This window comes from Sander vitreus, chromosome 9, assembly GCF_031162955.1.
Source record: "Sander vitreus isolate 19-12246 chromosome 9, sanVit1, whole genome shotgun sequence".
NCBI classification, from domain to species: domain Eukaryota; kingdom Metazoa; phylum Chordata; class Actinopteri; order Perciformes; family Percidae; genus Sander; species Sander vitreus.
The window spans coordinates 32,559,962-32,574,615 of record NC_135863.1 but is presented as its reverse complement, the minus strand read 5'-3'; the positions used below and the strand labels follow the sequence as shown (position 1 = coordinate 32,574,615).

General features: G+C 41.4%; 1 protein-coding gene across 2 annotated transcripts in view; it reads right to left on the bottom strand.

Annotated features, from left to right (window-relative positions):
• Positions 1–108: 108 nt before the first annotated feature.
• Positions 109–14,654, bottom strand: part of LOC144523858 (cyclin-dependent kinase-like 5) — a 40,097-nt gene continuing 25,551 nt past the window's right edge. For both annotated transcript variants that reach the window (XM_078259789.1, XM_078259790.1), the window contains exons 6-19: positions 14,523–14,643; positions 13,062–13,121; positions 11,185–11,275; positions 10,874–11,063; positions 9,187–9,267; positions 7,950–8,116; positions 5,153–6,197; positions 4,614–4,715; positions 4,071–4,176; positions 3,521–3,644; positions 3,200–3,305; positions 2,842–2,964; positions 857–1,018; positions 109–750 (exon numbers count right to left, since the gene is read on the bottom strand). In XM_078259789.1, coding sequence (XP_078115915.1) covers positions 391–750; positions 857–1,018; positions 2,842–2,964; positions 3,200–3,305; positions 3,521–3,644; positions 4,071–4,176; positions 4,614–4,715; positions 5,153–6,197; positions 7,950–8,116; positions 9,187–9,267; positions 10,874–11,063; positions 11,185–11,275; positions 13,062–13,121; positions 14,523–14,643 — 2,838 coding nt within the window. In that variant the 3' untranslated portion in view covers positions 109–390. The remainder of the gene's footprint in view (positions 751–856; positions 1,019–2,841; positions 2,965–3,199; positions 3,306–3,520; positions 3,645–4,070; positions 4,177–4,613; positions 4,716–5,152; positions 6,198–7,949; positions 8,117–9,186; positions 9,268–10,873; positions 11,064–11,184; positions 11,276–13,061; positions 13,122–14,522; positions 14,644–14,654) is intronic.

Here is a 14,654-nt window from a genome sequence, read left to right as displayed (position 1 = left end):
CAAAAATACTTACACTTAAAATCTACATTTCATCTATCCATTTATATATATATATATATATATATATATATATATATATATATATATTTTTTTTTAATTTGTAATATATTTACTTTATAATATAAATTATAATCAGAATTACAGAAGTAATAATATAAAGTCTATCAAACATGGAAGCTTTAAAAAAAAATGGAGACAAGCAGTGTTTCAAACTGAAGGTTTGGTATCTGTGTGTGTGTGTGTGTGTGTGTGTGTGTGTGTGTGTGTGTGTGTGTGTGTGTGTGTGTGCAGCAGTCAGCAGGTGTATTGTTACGCAAGGAACGTGTAGGAGCAACAGAGGGGAAACGGAGGAGTCTGAAGTGGATCTGAGCGCTGTAGGGTGATGGGAGATCACAGAGCCGTCTCTTTCAGGTCATTGAGGTTTGGCATACGAGACCTGGAGGGGCGTCCGAAGCCGTGGCCATTCTGGCCTCCCTTGATGCTCATTTGCTCCGGGTAGGGGTTTCCATCCGGGCGACCCAGGGCTGATGTGTGCCAGCCAGATTCCAGCTGTCCGGGCAGCGGGTAGGCTGTCTGTCGGCTCTTCAGCTGGGGCGTACTGACCCCTGAGTGACCACGGCTTTCTGTGAAACCACCTTGAGCAGAGGCTGGGTTAGGCAGCTGCTGGTAGCGCATATCAGACTGTGCAGTCTGGTTGGAGGACGAGGATGAAAGGTGCAGGAGTTTGCGCAGAGACTTCAGTGGCTGACTCTGAAAAGGGACATGGCACATTTCACATGGCCGGCATATTTAAAACAAAAAACAAAAAAACATTTCAAAACAAGAAAACACTTTTATTTTTTTCTCTGAGACTTACCGGAGAGTGTGAATCAGAGAGTTTCTCAGGCGGCCAGTCCTTATCCCTGTCTCGGTCTTGGTCCCGGTCTCTGCTCTTGTCGCGGGTCCTGTGGCGGCTGCTCTGGTGACCGGAGGACCTGGAGGACTTCTGGATGACTGTATCCACCCCTTCACTTGGAACCTTTGACACATTGGGTGTAAATATCGTTTCATTTCTAAACTAACAATTTGACCATGGTGGGTCCACACAATGTAAAGGACAACAAGAGACACACAGCATGTGCTATTAAAACCTTAAAAATGAGCAAAGAAAAACATATTTGTTTGTGTCATGTTATCCTTTACACGTGTTAACATACCATGGACATAAGTCTGAAGTTATTTTTGGTTATTTTTGGTAATAGGCCTTGTTTGGTCTCAAGTGCAGTGAAGTCATATAAAAAAAAAAAAAACATGCATCTGGTGCCAGCAACCCTAAGCATTCACTGATCAGAGGAAGAGAAGAGACGCCTCCTATTGTTAATGATTGATAACGTTTTTTTGGGTGATTGAAGATATTTACATGTATACCATACCATACCATACCTGAAGCCTTAGTATTTTTAAATGATCTACTCTTTATGCAGCAAACACTATTTTCCACCAACTCGGGAGTCTGACTGCCTGATTCCTTCTGGCCAGATTGCATTTATTTGTGCTCTGTCATCAGCACTAACCCCCTGTCAGCATCTGAACAGACTGTCACATATAAATAGAAATGTGAGGGGAAGAAAGAGTATTAAACACCCGTTTCATGCTGAACTATTACTGCCACTGGCAGTCGGCTTAATAAGTCAAAATGTGCTCGCTTTTATATTTATCAAATCTTTTGGTTCCTCCTCCCTCCTGATCTATGCTGCATAATAATAATCAAGTCATGGCCCGGTTAAAATTCACTTTGAGAGAAGCAGAGAAGTTGATCAAATGCGCCTGTGTGATGTTGGTAAGAAACAAAGCTTCAAGTGAGCAGTGGTGGAAGACATATTCATATCCTTTACCTAAGTAAAGTAAAAGTAAGTAAAAGTACTCAATGCAGAAAAATCCTCACATTTTAGAAACTGGAAACGATCCAAACAGTTCTGTCACTCAACTTAGTGATTAATGGTCTAATCATGTCAGCTGGACTTGTAGGCCTGTATACTGTTGAGTAGTTTAATTTATAATAAAACATCGTACTTTATAAACTACATGTGTTTTGTGTGCAAAAATCTTAATGTGTAAAGTAACTAGTAACTAAAGCTGTAACAGATGAATGTAGTGGAGTAAAAAGTACAATATTTCTCTCTGAAATGTAGCGGAGTAGAAGTAGAAAGTGGCATGAAAAAAAAAGACTCAAGTAAAGTACAAGTACTTCAAATTTGTACTTTACTTACAGTACTTGAGTAAACGTACTTAGTTACATTCCACCACTGTATGTGAGTGTAACCAGGCACACAGACTCCTCAAATCTCATGAGCCTAACCAAAGTGAGAGTGCTCCCAATCATCCTCAGCTCATAACCAGAGACATGCTGTTAGGGCTGTGTCTGAAATCAGTGGCCACTCATTACAATCACATGGACTGAACACAAAAACGACCAGCCAGATCCATTCATTTAACTGGGAAAAAAAAGACTTGTGAACAGCCCTGTGTTTCATTAAATTCAAAATTCCAAAAGTAAGGACTTTTACGAAATGATCAAATATCAATAATGTGAACATTCAAAACAGGCACTTTATTGCCTAATTTTCAATTACTGATAAGAGTTGTACTTATACTGTACCCACACAGATGGATCTGACTGGTTTGTGTTGACAACTCCTTATTAGTGAATGAAGTTTCACCATAAACTCATAAAATGATCAAAGAAAACCACTGAAAATAAACTTAAATTGAATCACTGAACCAGTCTGAATTATTGTTGTTAATGCATGCAATGTCAGATGGAGTTATGAGGTGAGTAGGAGAGTGTAAAACAGCATGTACCATGGGAGAGGACACTACAGGGAGGACTCGCACAGAGGAACTATGCTTTATGTTATTCTTTGGGCTAAACAGAGGGAAAAGACATTTCTTGATGACAGGAGGCCTTCCCTCAGGGACTTGCATCTGTAATATAGAGGCACATGACTGGTGGCACATGATGCACATGACAACAAGAAGAAATGCTTGTATATATGTCTGTAATAAGGCCAAAGCATTAACCATTTGAAAAGCATAGGAGGAGATATAGTATGTAGACAGACAGCTTCACAAACAAGGTATTGACATCGCAGAACATATGCATGGAATAGTGCATCCAGATGTGGCTTACATCCGCAGAAGTACTCGACACACAAGTTACCATTTGAGATTTTTTCTTTTTCTTCTTTATTGCTCTGAAGAAACCCTGCTTCTCCTTTTCTTTGGATGGCTCAGAGGGGTTCAGTACTACAGTATCTGGGCCAGTCCTGAAAAAAAAAAAAAAGGCCACTGAGCGTGATGTACCAACTAAAAATGTAACAACATTGTTTCAACTCCAAATGAGACCACCAGTGTGAGATTTAATCCGCCATAAAATTGTTTCCCAGAGCATGAACAAAGTTGTGTTGCTGTCAAGGAGATATTCTTTTTTACACAAAAAAAACTACGTTCTGTTGTAATTGTAGTCAGGAGAGATCATTACCAGGGGTCAAATGCCGGCTGACGTTTGGAGTGGTTCGTCAAATTGCTGCCGTCTCCGGACAGGCCAGAGCCCCGGCTCTGACCCCTGCTATCGTGGAAGGAGTTGTCTGGCCGGGGAGAAGGGACTGTTCAACAAACAACAAAAAAAGTTCATTCAAAGTAAAATAAACAAATTCGGTTTCTATTTTTTCAATCTATCCCAACTATTGCAAAGCAAACTGTGGCAGATAATGCACAGTATATATTTAAATTAAAATAAAACTAAATTAAATGTTTAATGTTGACATGAATAAAAGAAGACAGTGAGTGTAGCGGAGGACTGTGGTGTTTTTTTTGTAATCTGCAGCTAAGAACTGAAATTATAGACAACAATAGAGCATCAACTCCCGTTCATCAAAACCACTGAGTAGAATTTGATACGGTGGTGTTCCTTTGTCTTAGTATTGAAAAAGACACTGTGTGCTGTAAGTGTCTGATGCTTAAATCTGTATTGACATTTTGGTCTCCGCAGTGTAGTGAAAGAAAGACACGGCCAGACTGACTCAACCAACCTCTGTAGAAGCTGCCCACCCTCCTAGGCATGGATTCACTGTAGATGTTGCGGTTCTCTTTAGAAGAGCCCCCATCTTCTGTTTGCTGGTCATGGTATAAGCCAACCTGAGTCACAACAGAAGATCCAGTCACAGAAAAACAAAAGGCCAACTGCTTTGCATGCCTCTCTATCTGAGCTGATATTTTTATTTACCTGAGAGAAAAAAAGAGGAGGCGTATTGATTTACAAGTGGTCATTATAATAAAAAAAAACATCTGTAGAGGCTATAAATGTATTCAGAATCAAACTGAAATGGGCTTGGATGACAAGCTTGACTGTGCAATCATAAGTAGTCACATTAAAAGGAAGCAAAGCGCACACAGAAAATGAAGAGGCATCTGATGCGCAGAGACAGAGAGAGAGAGAGAGAGAGAGAGAGAGAGAGAGAGAGAGAGAGAGAGAGAGAGAGAGAGAAGTTCATGACAGCAGTATCCACCCACAATCGCACTCTCGGAAGACTGGATGTGGGTGGGGAATGGTGGGTGCAGGCAGAATGTCGGACCTCGCTTTTTTGCCGCTGTGTGTGAAAAGATGCTGTGTTGTCCCTTGTGGAGTCCCTTATTGGGGGTCTGCCGTGGGTGACCTCAGTGGGTGCCTGTTCGCTCTGTTAATGGAGACATGATGAAGCATGAAGTGAGCTCAGCGTTGCAGCACCACACATACAAATACACTGCGCACACAATATATACTATATGTGTATATACAGTATATATAAATATACAGTTAACACGATTCACTGTATATCAAAACAAGAAAAGCACACTCTTAACACCTGCAATGTCCAGAGGTTGAAGCTGCAGTTATGTTTATCCTGCCATTCCTACAAACCTGGGAAACTGTCTAACAAGATCTGGCTGAAAAACCTAAACACAGATATTTTCAGACGTCAACAGAATAAATCCTGGCTGCATTGTTGTAGAAACTGAGACTGAGAGGCAGAGTTATCCAACACAACCTGGTGTAGGCATTTGATAGGATCAGATCATGTAGGGTTAGGCTTTCCTTAAGGTTGGAGAGGTTGGATGTGGGCTGATGACTGACCCTGCTTATGTCTTCCTCTCTGGATGTGCCCCCAGAGTGGCGAGGCAGCGTGCGGTGCTGCAGCTGCGGAGACAGGAGCTGGAGGCTGCTGGCTCTTGTGGGCATGCCCTGCCCCACCACCAGCCCCTCCTCTGCCCCGTGTGTCCTCTGATGGTCCCTCCGTACATACATGGAGTGGCGGTGCGGCCGCTGCTGGGAGGAGAAAGGGCTGGTGTATCCCTGACCGTAAGGCAGAGGGTCGTGTGGGGCGGACAGAGAGTGAGCATGGCTCCTTTCGACGCCACTTTCCCCAGGGTCTAGGGCATCTGGCGACTTGGCCTCCTCTGAAGCCTTGTGGCGGGTGGAGGAGCGCCTGCAGGACGAGTCCAGGGTGTTGCTCTCTCTTTCTGCGCGCATGCTTCCTCTACCAGCTGTGCCGGGTCCCAGTCTGTCCGCTCGGCGTGCTGCGGGGCTGCTTGGGGCTGTGAGGTCGAGGCAGCTCGTGGGAAAATAGCGAGATGTAGGCTCATCGGCATAAAGATGCACATCATTTAAGTTCCCCACTGACTTGGCATCGCTAAGTGTGCCATAACTTTTGGACAAGTTAAGGTAAGCAAACTTGGAGGAGGAGGGCGTGGAGCTGTGGGACTCCATGTAGCTGTGTCGACTGTGTTTCTCCCCTGATTGAAGCGTGTTGGTCTTCCCCTCAACAAAAGAATGGCGGTTCTGCTGTGAGCGGAAATTGGATTTGAGGTACTTGGCTCCGGGGCCGTCGGACACCTTGGACCCCAGGTTCATGTCGAAGTCGCCCTTGCTCTTGACTTCGCCAGGGCTGAGCAGATGAGGCAGGTTGCTGCTGGCCAGGTCCACGGTGCACGACGTGGAGTGGTTGAAGATCTGCGGCTGGTAGTTCTTGGGATGCAGGGTGGGACTTAGGTTGATCGCTGCAGGCATGTTGCCGTTGAGAAAGCCGTCGTTGCTGGGGTGGGGGTCTTCGTGCCGGGGCAAGCTAGAGCACTCTCTGCTGCTGGAGCGGTGGCTTCCTGAGCTCTTTCCCCCATGGCTCCTGAGCAAGAGCAGAGAGAAAGGACCTACATCAACATACTGTTCATGAAACTTTACATTTAATTCAATTGGAAGCTATTTGTTGTGATAGGTATTCATATTCAGTTAGTATATTAATGGCACCTTATCAGATCCAGGAGTAGGCCCATGTGGGGTTCCACAGGGATACACCTTAGGTCCACTACTACTACTACTTCTCTACTATACTATATGTAAATGATATTAAATCTGCAGTTGATTGTGAGCTCTTTCTGTATGCTGACGATTCAGCATGGTTAGTGAGTTAAAAATGTTGAAATTAAGTACATGACTAGTGGACAATAGACTCTCAATACATCTTTTGCCCCAAATAGTAAATACTAAACTTGCTCAAACCAGATTTCTTAATGTCCCCTGCAATAGAGTAAAATAAGTCTAGTGCATCCCTACATTTTTTAAATAGAAAAAAAGTTTTCTTTATGTTAGTAACAAGAAAATGTTATGTTGGCAGTGATACAATCAAGATCTGACTATGCATGTAATTTATATTACTATTGTCTTTCTAAGCAACAACAGTACCGCTTATAAATTGTACAGTAAGATGATACTGTACATCATACCATTGATTCCAATGAAAGAACCAAATTAAGTATAGGAAATGGCTACATTGCTTACGGGATTCAGTATCTAGCAGCAGGTCATGTTTATAAATGCCTAAGTGGCCAGGCACCAGGCTATTTACAGGTGTTTGAGTGCACTAGAGACCAGCATAGGTGTAATCCTAGGCATAGTCAAAATTGATAGACACAGCTCTTTAGGATCTAAATCATTTCAATGTGTGGGAGCTAAAATTTGAAACAGTTTACCAGATGACGTGAGATCTAATTACTAATTTTTAAAAACAGGTGTAAAAACCTTTTATTTAATGAAATGGAAAGAGCAGGGATGGGTGACTGTATTTTAGTAAACAATTTCAATTTGTATAATGAGTAATACTGTATCTACTGTAATTAATGTAGCAGGGACACAGCACTCGTTACCAGGATGTGGCAGGCCAGGACCACTATATAAATAAGATATTTAAACTCATATAGTTTGTTTTACTTTGTTTCATTTTGTGTTTCTGTGTGTCTCATGTTGGATTGATTGTTTGTTTTTTTGGTGAACGAAAAGTGTGTTATTTATAGGTTGTTTTATGGCAGAATAACACCGAACCAAACAGAAAAAGTCTGAATCATCTAACAAAGGGAAATACATTCTGCCATGTCATGACTGCTTTAGATAATGCAGATAATGGTCCTTCAGGGTTTGTTGACTGAAAACAACCGGTCACATTTGCATAAGACAAAACGCTTTAACTTCTCCATCTGAATGTACAAACGGTGGGGTGATCAGACTTTTGCAGTCGCTGCCCCGAGACTCTGGAACAAGTTACCCCCTGAAATTCGGACGACTACAGAGTAGCGCTTTTTAGGTCTAAACTCAAAACTTATGTTTAGAAAGGCTTTTAATACATAGTAGTGTGTGACAATTTCCCTCTCCTATTTATATGTAACCTTTTCTGATTTTATTGTTTCTATGTGTCATTCTTTTTATTGTATGATATGTTATATGATGTGTGTTTTAGTCTTGGTTTCTGATGTGAAGCACTTTGGATACCTTTTGGTTACTGTAAAGTGCTATATCAATACATGTTGATTGATTGATTGATTGATTGATTGAATAACAGGGAGACATTGACAAGCTTAAACTAGCCATAGTGCTCACTGCTGACCTGCTGGGGGTGGTGTTGTCTCCATGATGAGGTTTTCTCTTGGAGGAGCGTACAGGTGTAGGTGTGGGTGGGCCGGGCCGCTCCACCAGCCGCAGGGTCTGGAAGGCGTGGTGGTTCAGGCTCTGCTCTGTGAGAAAGCGCTCTGTCGGGTTCAGCAATAGCAGGTTCTAACGCACAAACACACAGAGGGAGCCGTGAGTCTTGGAGACACCCCGAGCATCCACACTTCACAAACAAACGGTGATGCTATCATGAGTCATCGCCATTATCATAAAAATCAGGCTGCTGCTACATTTAATTGTGTCTCGCATTCACCAAACAAGTCAAACAATTATGGGAAATATGATTTGTGACATTTGCTTTTGTCTTCCTCAAACAAATATGTTTGATAACCCGTCTCCATAGAGTAATTAAAGCTGAATCCTGTATAAATGCACTCAAAAAATTTTCAAAAAATTACTGCCTTGTGGGTGTATGCCCCCGCCAACCAGCCAAGTTGCAGTTTACATCCATGTCTGTCCAGACTCATATAATATATGTAGTAAAAACTTTGAAGCAAATTCTTTATTAAAATTTAAAAAAAAATTGGCGATGTGGTTCCGGCCACGGCTGCAGCCCGCGTTGAGGCATAATAAAACCTGTGACCTGAGGACAGTTTATGAACTCTGAGTTTGTGAAACTACAATTTATAGTGGCAGTTACTTTTCTCTCTTTCTCAGGACAACAGAACTAAAAAGACTCTGTTACAATTACTCTGTGCAAGTCATACAGCTTTGCATTAGAAATTAGCATTAACATATTTTGTCAAATCAATATCTAAACTCAAATCAAGGAAGCCCGATAAGTGATGAGAGAGATGCTTGCCCTTGCCGAAGTCAGTCCTGAGATGACATGATGTTAGCAGTGAGTCATTATCTGCTGGGAAAAGCGCAAAAGCACAAGCACAGCCCACATTCTTGACATGGAGCCCCTGTTTACAGTGCAGGCACAGCAATAACAGCAGTGCTGGAACCAGGATATGAGCTGAGAGATGCTGATGGAGTGAAGAGGCATCATGCAGTCACGAAGTAAACACAGTGATTATGATGCAATTATCAGATATGTAGTTGGTGAAAAATGTGGGTTTTTAGAGAATCTAGAACGATAGCATGTGAGTAGGAATAAACTGAAACTGACAAAAGGCAGAACTAAAAACATCAATGCAGTAGAGCAGCTTTGCCAGAGCTGTGATCCCTACCTTCAGCAGGTCCAGCAGGGCTCCGCCGATGATTCCCAGGTATCTGCGCTCCAAGGTTTGGGGGTGGTTCACAGCAGGGAACTAAAACAAGAAACGATAAAGTGGATATCAATACAGCAAAAAAAATGTAGCCACAACAAATGCCCAAGTGATAAATGATGAACTAGTCACTACTTTGTAGAAAGCAATATCAGCCCCCTGTGCTTCGTGTGTAGAGGAGTACAGTATGTGTAACCAGCTTGTTTTCATTGAAGTGAACTTAAAGCAGCTACAAGGAGTTTTTAACTGGTTATTAATCAGTCTCAATGTAATACTAATGCCTGCAATACATACTTTGCATGTTAGTGTCACTACTGTTGTGGCAGTATGCATGTCTAATGGACTGCAGAGACCTGTCTGACTTGTATCTTTTCTTTTTTTTGTCACTGTGCATGGGCAACCAAACTAATTACCCCTCTGGGACATAACAAAATGTATCTAATCGTATCTAAATTAGCATGAAACATCATGTAAGTATAACTATGCACTTGTGAAATATTTGATAACCACTTTGTCCTTATAAATGTTACCCTGCAGACGCTGCTTCTCCTGAAATTACATTTTGCTACCACTGTTCGCTGACTCACAAGAGCCCTGTTGCACGTGCTTTCTTCCACATTCTATTGTGAATCTGCTGTTTGCCAAAGAAATGTCCGGAAGCCGTTCTTTTTTACATCACACATTTCCAAGCTGCAAGTAGGTGGCTAACGTGATAAAAAAGAACCTTCAAAACGTCCATGTGGTTTCTTGCTGGTCTGATGCATTATTATTTTAATAAAAACAGTTTGAATGGGTTCTTCGTTCTCCTTTCTCTTGGTCTTCTCTGCTGGTATTAAGATAATTTGAATGTCAGAGAGTGGCTAAATAAGTGAATGTCCACCGATCAGTGAAGCTTGCTAGCAGGGTGACGCTCTACTTATTTAAATGACAGCAGGCATAGAAATATTGAGGAGAATAGAGTTTTTCTTTTCTTTGAGTGAGTGCTAACAATAGTAGGCGCTAGATGTTTAGTCAACAAACATCACTGTCCAACATCACTGGTGCCAGTCTTACTGGAGAGCACATTTCACTGTAGAAAAACAACTTACACATATTTGAGAGCTGGAAGGCTCCATACCACCAAATATTCCTACACCCATTAACCAATTTTTACACCCACAAGTGTCCCAAATTAAAAAAATGCAGCATTATCAAGCAGGGTCCTCATTAGTGGGTATTCACTGTCAGGTATTTACAGAGGGGCAGTTTGCAAACTAATAATTATATCCTGAGGTGTGGGCAGAGAGGGAAAGGAAAGGATGACCCAGGTCTGTTGTACCACCAGCCTGCCACGGAAGACTTATCACGGCCTCCCTTCACAGAGCACACAGGATACATGATACACGATGAGTCATTGTGATCCAATCAGTCACGGCACAGCTAACTCAGCCAGGAGAGAGAAAAAAACAAAACAAGCAGAGAGTGCAGAGATAGAAAATAAATAAGGGAAGAAGAAGAAGAAAAAACGGAGGCAGAAAGAGACAGCAAACCAGAGAGAAGAACAAGTCGAGAGCGATGGATGAAAAGGAGCTACGTGGAGGGGGTGGGTCGGCAGAGTGAACCGTAGTGAGGGTTGGGGTTAAGAGAGTGAAGAGCGGCCTGGCATTACCCGCAGCCCATGGAAGCGAGGATTGTTATAGAAGAGCTTCATCTGTTCTGGTGGCAGGGGTCCCAACACTTTCTGGATGGTAAAGAGCTGGTCGATCTCACTTTCTCCCGGGAACAGAGGCTGCCCGTCACTCAGCTCTCCTAAGATGCAGCCCACTGACCACATGTCCACTGCTTTCCCGTAAGGAGCCCTGGGACCACAGATTTAAGGGGTTGGTGATGGAAGGTCAGGCATAAGAATAGCTACTAAAAGGGTATGTCAGTGTAAGGACTCAGATCCTGGACAACGCTATAAAAAAATAGCGGACCTACCCAAGTAGGAGCTCTGGAGATCGGTACCATCTAGTGGCCACATACTCAGTGTAATTGGCATCAGTCCCCTCAGAGAGATTACGTGCAAAGCCTGGAAAGAGAACACAGAGGAAGCAATATAGTATAATGAGGAGCTTTATGATATGCTCTACATGCTGAGACACCTAAAAAGGATTTTAGCCGGGCATATCTCTGGACGCTAATTATGATACAGAGAAGTTATAAAGTAGTTGAGTTAGGGAAAAGCTGCACTAATATAGGAGAGATGATGAGCTCTCTTGTGACACATAATACTGGCAAAAGTAGTCATATTAATGCTGGATATTGTTTAACACGCCATAAAGATTTAACTTTTAACTAAAATTATGGGCAAAGATCTGAATACATTTTCAGAATCCTGAACCATGACTATAAATTTACAAATACAGAAAACTGTCATAATCTAACAGTTCAACAGAAGTAGTTCAAATTTTGGGGAGACAGGCTTATCTGCTTTTTTAATTTCCAAGAGTTGACTGAGAATCTTGATACCAGGAGACCAGTTAGCTTGCTGTAGCTACCATAAAGACAAGAAAGCTAGCCTAGCTCTGTCCAAAGCTAATCAAAAATAAAAGTCTATCAGCAGCTCTAACATACATGACAGATTTGTAACCTCTGAATAGAGCCAAGCTAGCTGTTACCCCATTTCCAGTCTTTGTGTTAAGCTAAGCTAACTGGCTGCTGGATGTAGCCTTATTATATATATGTATATATATATATATATATATATATATATATGTCTATACGCTAAATATGAAGCTGGAGCCAGCGGACAGTTGGCTTAGCTTAGCATAAAGACTGGAAACAACTGGAAACAGCTAGCTTGGCTCTGTACAAAGGTTCAAAAAACACATTTAAAGCTAATTAATTAACATGTTATATCTTGAGTTAATTTAATTAATTAAATAATTAATTTAATTAATTATTAAAGCTTAAATTAAATTAATTAATTTTAAGCTTTAGAGGTGCTGGTAGGTGTATTTCTTGAATTTGGACAGGTTCAGCTGTTTCCCATTGCTTTAAATATTTGCTATATGCTAGCTAAGCTAACCATCTTCTGGCTCGCTGTAGCTTCATATTTAGCATACAGACATGAGAGTGGTATCATTCTTCTTATCTAATTTTCAGCAAGAAAGCAAATAAGCAGACTTCCCAAAATTTCAAACTCTTCCTTTAAAAAATGCCAAAGAAAAGCTACAACTAGTAAAACCTAGTAGTAACATGAATGATAAATCTGCTCAGAGTGAAAAGGCAAAGCTAAACCTGTTCAGAAACATTTTCTGTCACTTTGCCATTTCTGTATTCATAAATGCTTAACAGAAAGAGAAAGAAAATCTGAAATACACTGATGCAATCCTTTTGTACAAAACAACATACAGTGAAAATAAATGTGCAATAAGATGTAAACTTTCACAACGGAGTGTGTTTGGCCTATGTCTGTTCTCCCAATGCCTTTGGCTGACACAGAGCAAGCAGCAGGTCTTCAGTCTCTCACTCCATATTGCCTTCATGATGTTGGCTATGCAATGTTTCCGTTTCCCCTCGTTTTGTTGTGGCGCTACCAGATTGAATCAACATACGATTAGCCTCTTGTTTTCCAACACGTTTCAACAATCGAGATGAGGGAAGAATGCACAGCAGCAGCCTGAGAACCAGGAGAGAAGGCTGTACACAAAGCTTTAGAATAACCGGATAAAGCCGGCCTGCTGCCTTCCTGAAGCACTGGTTCCAGCCAAATATAGTCTCTGTTGAAAATACTGCTTTTACATCACAGCTTTGACTGCTTGGCCACCTTTCTTACAGCACTCACAGTGTGAGTGTTTGATAGAGGTGCTCACCGAAGTCACACAGCTTGAGGACGTCATCAGAGCTGATGAGAAGGTTTTCTGGCTTTATGTCTAAGAAGGAAGAACACAGATGGGGAGTGAGGCAACACATACAATAAGCTGGCGAGGGGCATCATCGTTCCATCATCACTATCATCACTCCTGCCACCACATGTTCATCTGTCTCCTTGACAATATTCAATTCTCACAGTGTCTTTGTAAAACGCAGCAAACAAAACAAAGAACTCAAGAAATCTAATTCTATCGGTGAAAATTCACAGATTGTAAAAACCATAACTTATACATCAAATCCTGGATAACACTGTCAGATGTGTATAGTATACCACAGGCCATTTGGATGCCTGCTCTGTTGCATTCAGTGTGCCAAAAGCTCACATGGGCCATCTGGTTTCTTGTTCTGCTGCCACGGATTCACCAAAAAGCTCGCATTTTGTGAACAATTGAGTGGTTGGTTACAACATCAGAAAACATATTAAGCCACTGTTCCACTACACTGATGTACAGAATTGGTTCAAGCTGTTTCTTTAAAAACTTAAGCACAGATGGTGCCCAGTGATGGTGCAGCCGTAAATACTGCACTCTGGACCTGGATCAACAAACGTCTCTTCTCTGCCTCACTGAAACTGTCTCCCTTTCGGTCATTTCATTATGTGTCCTAATAAAGTAAAGAAAAAAGTAAAAGAGCTTTTAGACCTTTGTTTTAAATGCAATGAGGCTAAAGGAACATTTATGCACTGGTGTCTGGGAGTGTGACTAAATTAAAACATTCCTGAGGGAGGTGATAAAAAAAAAACTATGTTCATCTTGTCAGTGAACGTTCCAATTGACCCTAAGATGAATTTGCTGCACCTGTATCCAAATAATCTAAATCTGAAACCCCAAGAATGTAAATGTATTGATTATGCTATACTGCAGGGAAATGGACTATAGCTCTGAACTGGAATAAAATGGAGGTACCTACAATTGGTGCTTGGATCAAGAATATGGTGCAATGTATGTCCAGAGATTAACATATATATTACAAAACAAATTGGAGGTGTATAAAAATAAAATCCATTTAACCAAGTTATTTAAAAAAGGAGATATAGAGGAGCTTCTACAGAGGGAAAATGCGGGACAGGATACCTAAAATTCACACAAGTGGTGAACCCCAGAAGGGGAAAGGACTGAGTCATGTTTTGGAGGGTGATGGCAAAGGTGCAACTTCTATTTGTTTTTGTATTTATGCATATCATAATTTTGCTAAAGGACCATTGTTCTGTACATATGATACTGTCATATAATTTGCTTTATTTTACTTTTACTTATTGTAGAACAGATGTTAAGAGAGAAACTTTGTTGTGGGATAGGACGGGGGTGGGGGGTGAATAACAATAGTGGTAATGTAATGTACTACTTATGTGTGCAATGAAAATCAATAAAAGACATTGTTAAAAAAAAGAGAGTTTTTACCTCTGTGAACTATGTCATGCTTATGGCACCAGTGAATTGCTCTGATTAACTGGTAGATGTAGCTGCGCGCTTTGTCAGTCGGCACACCATTAGGTAACTCCTCAAGCAGCTCGAGCATGTTCTAAAAGTGAA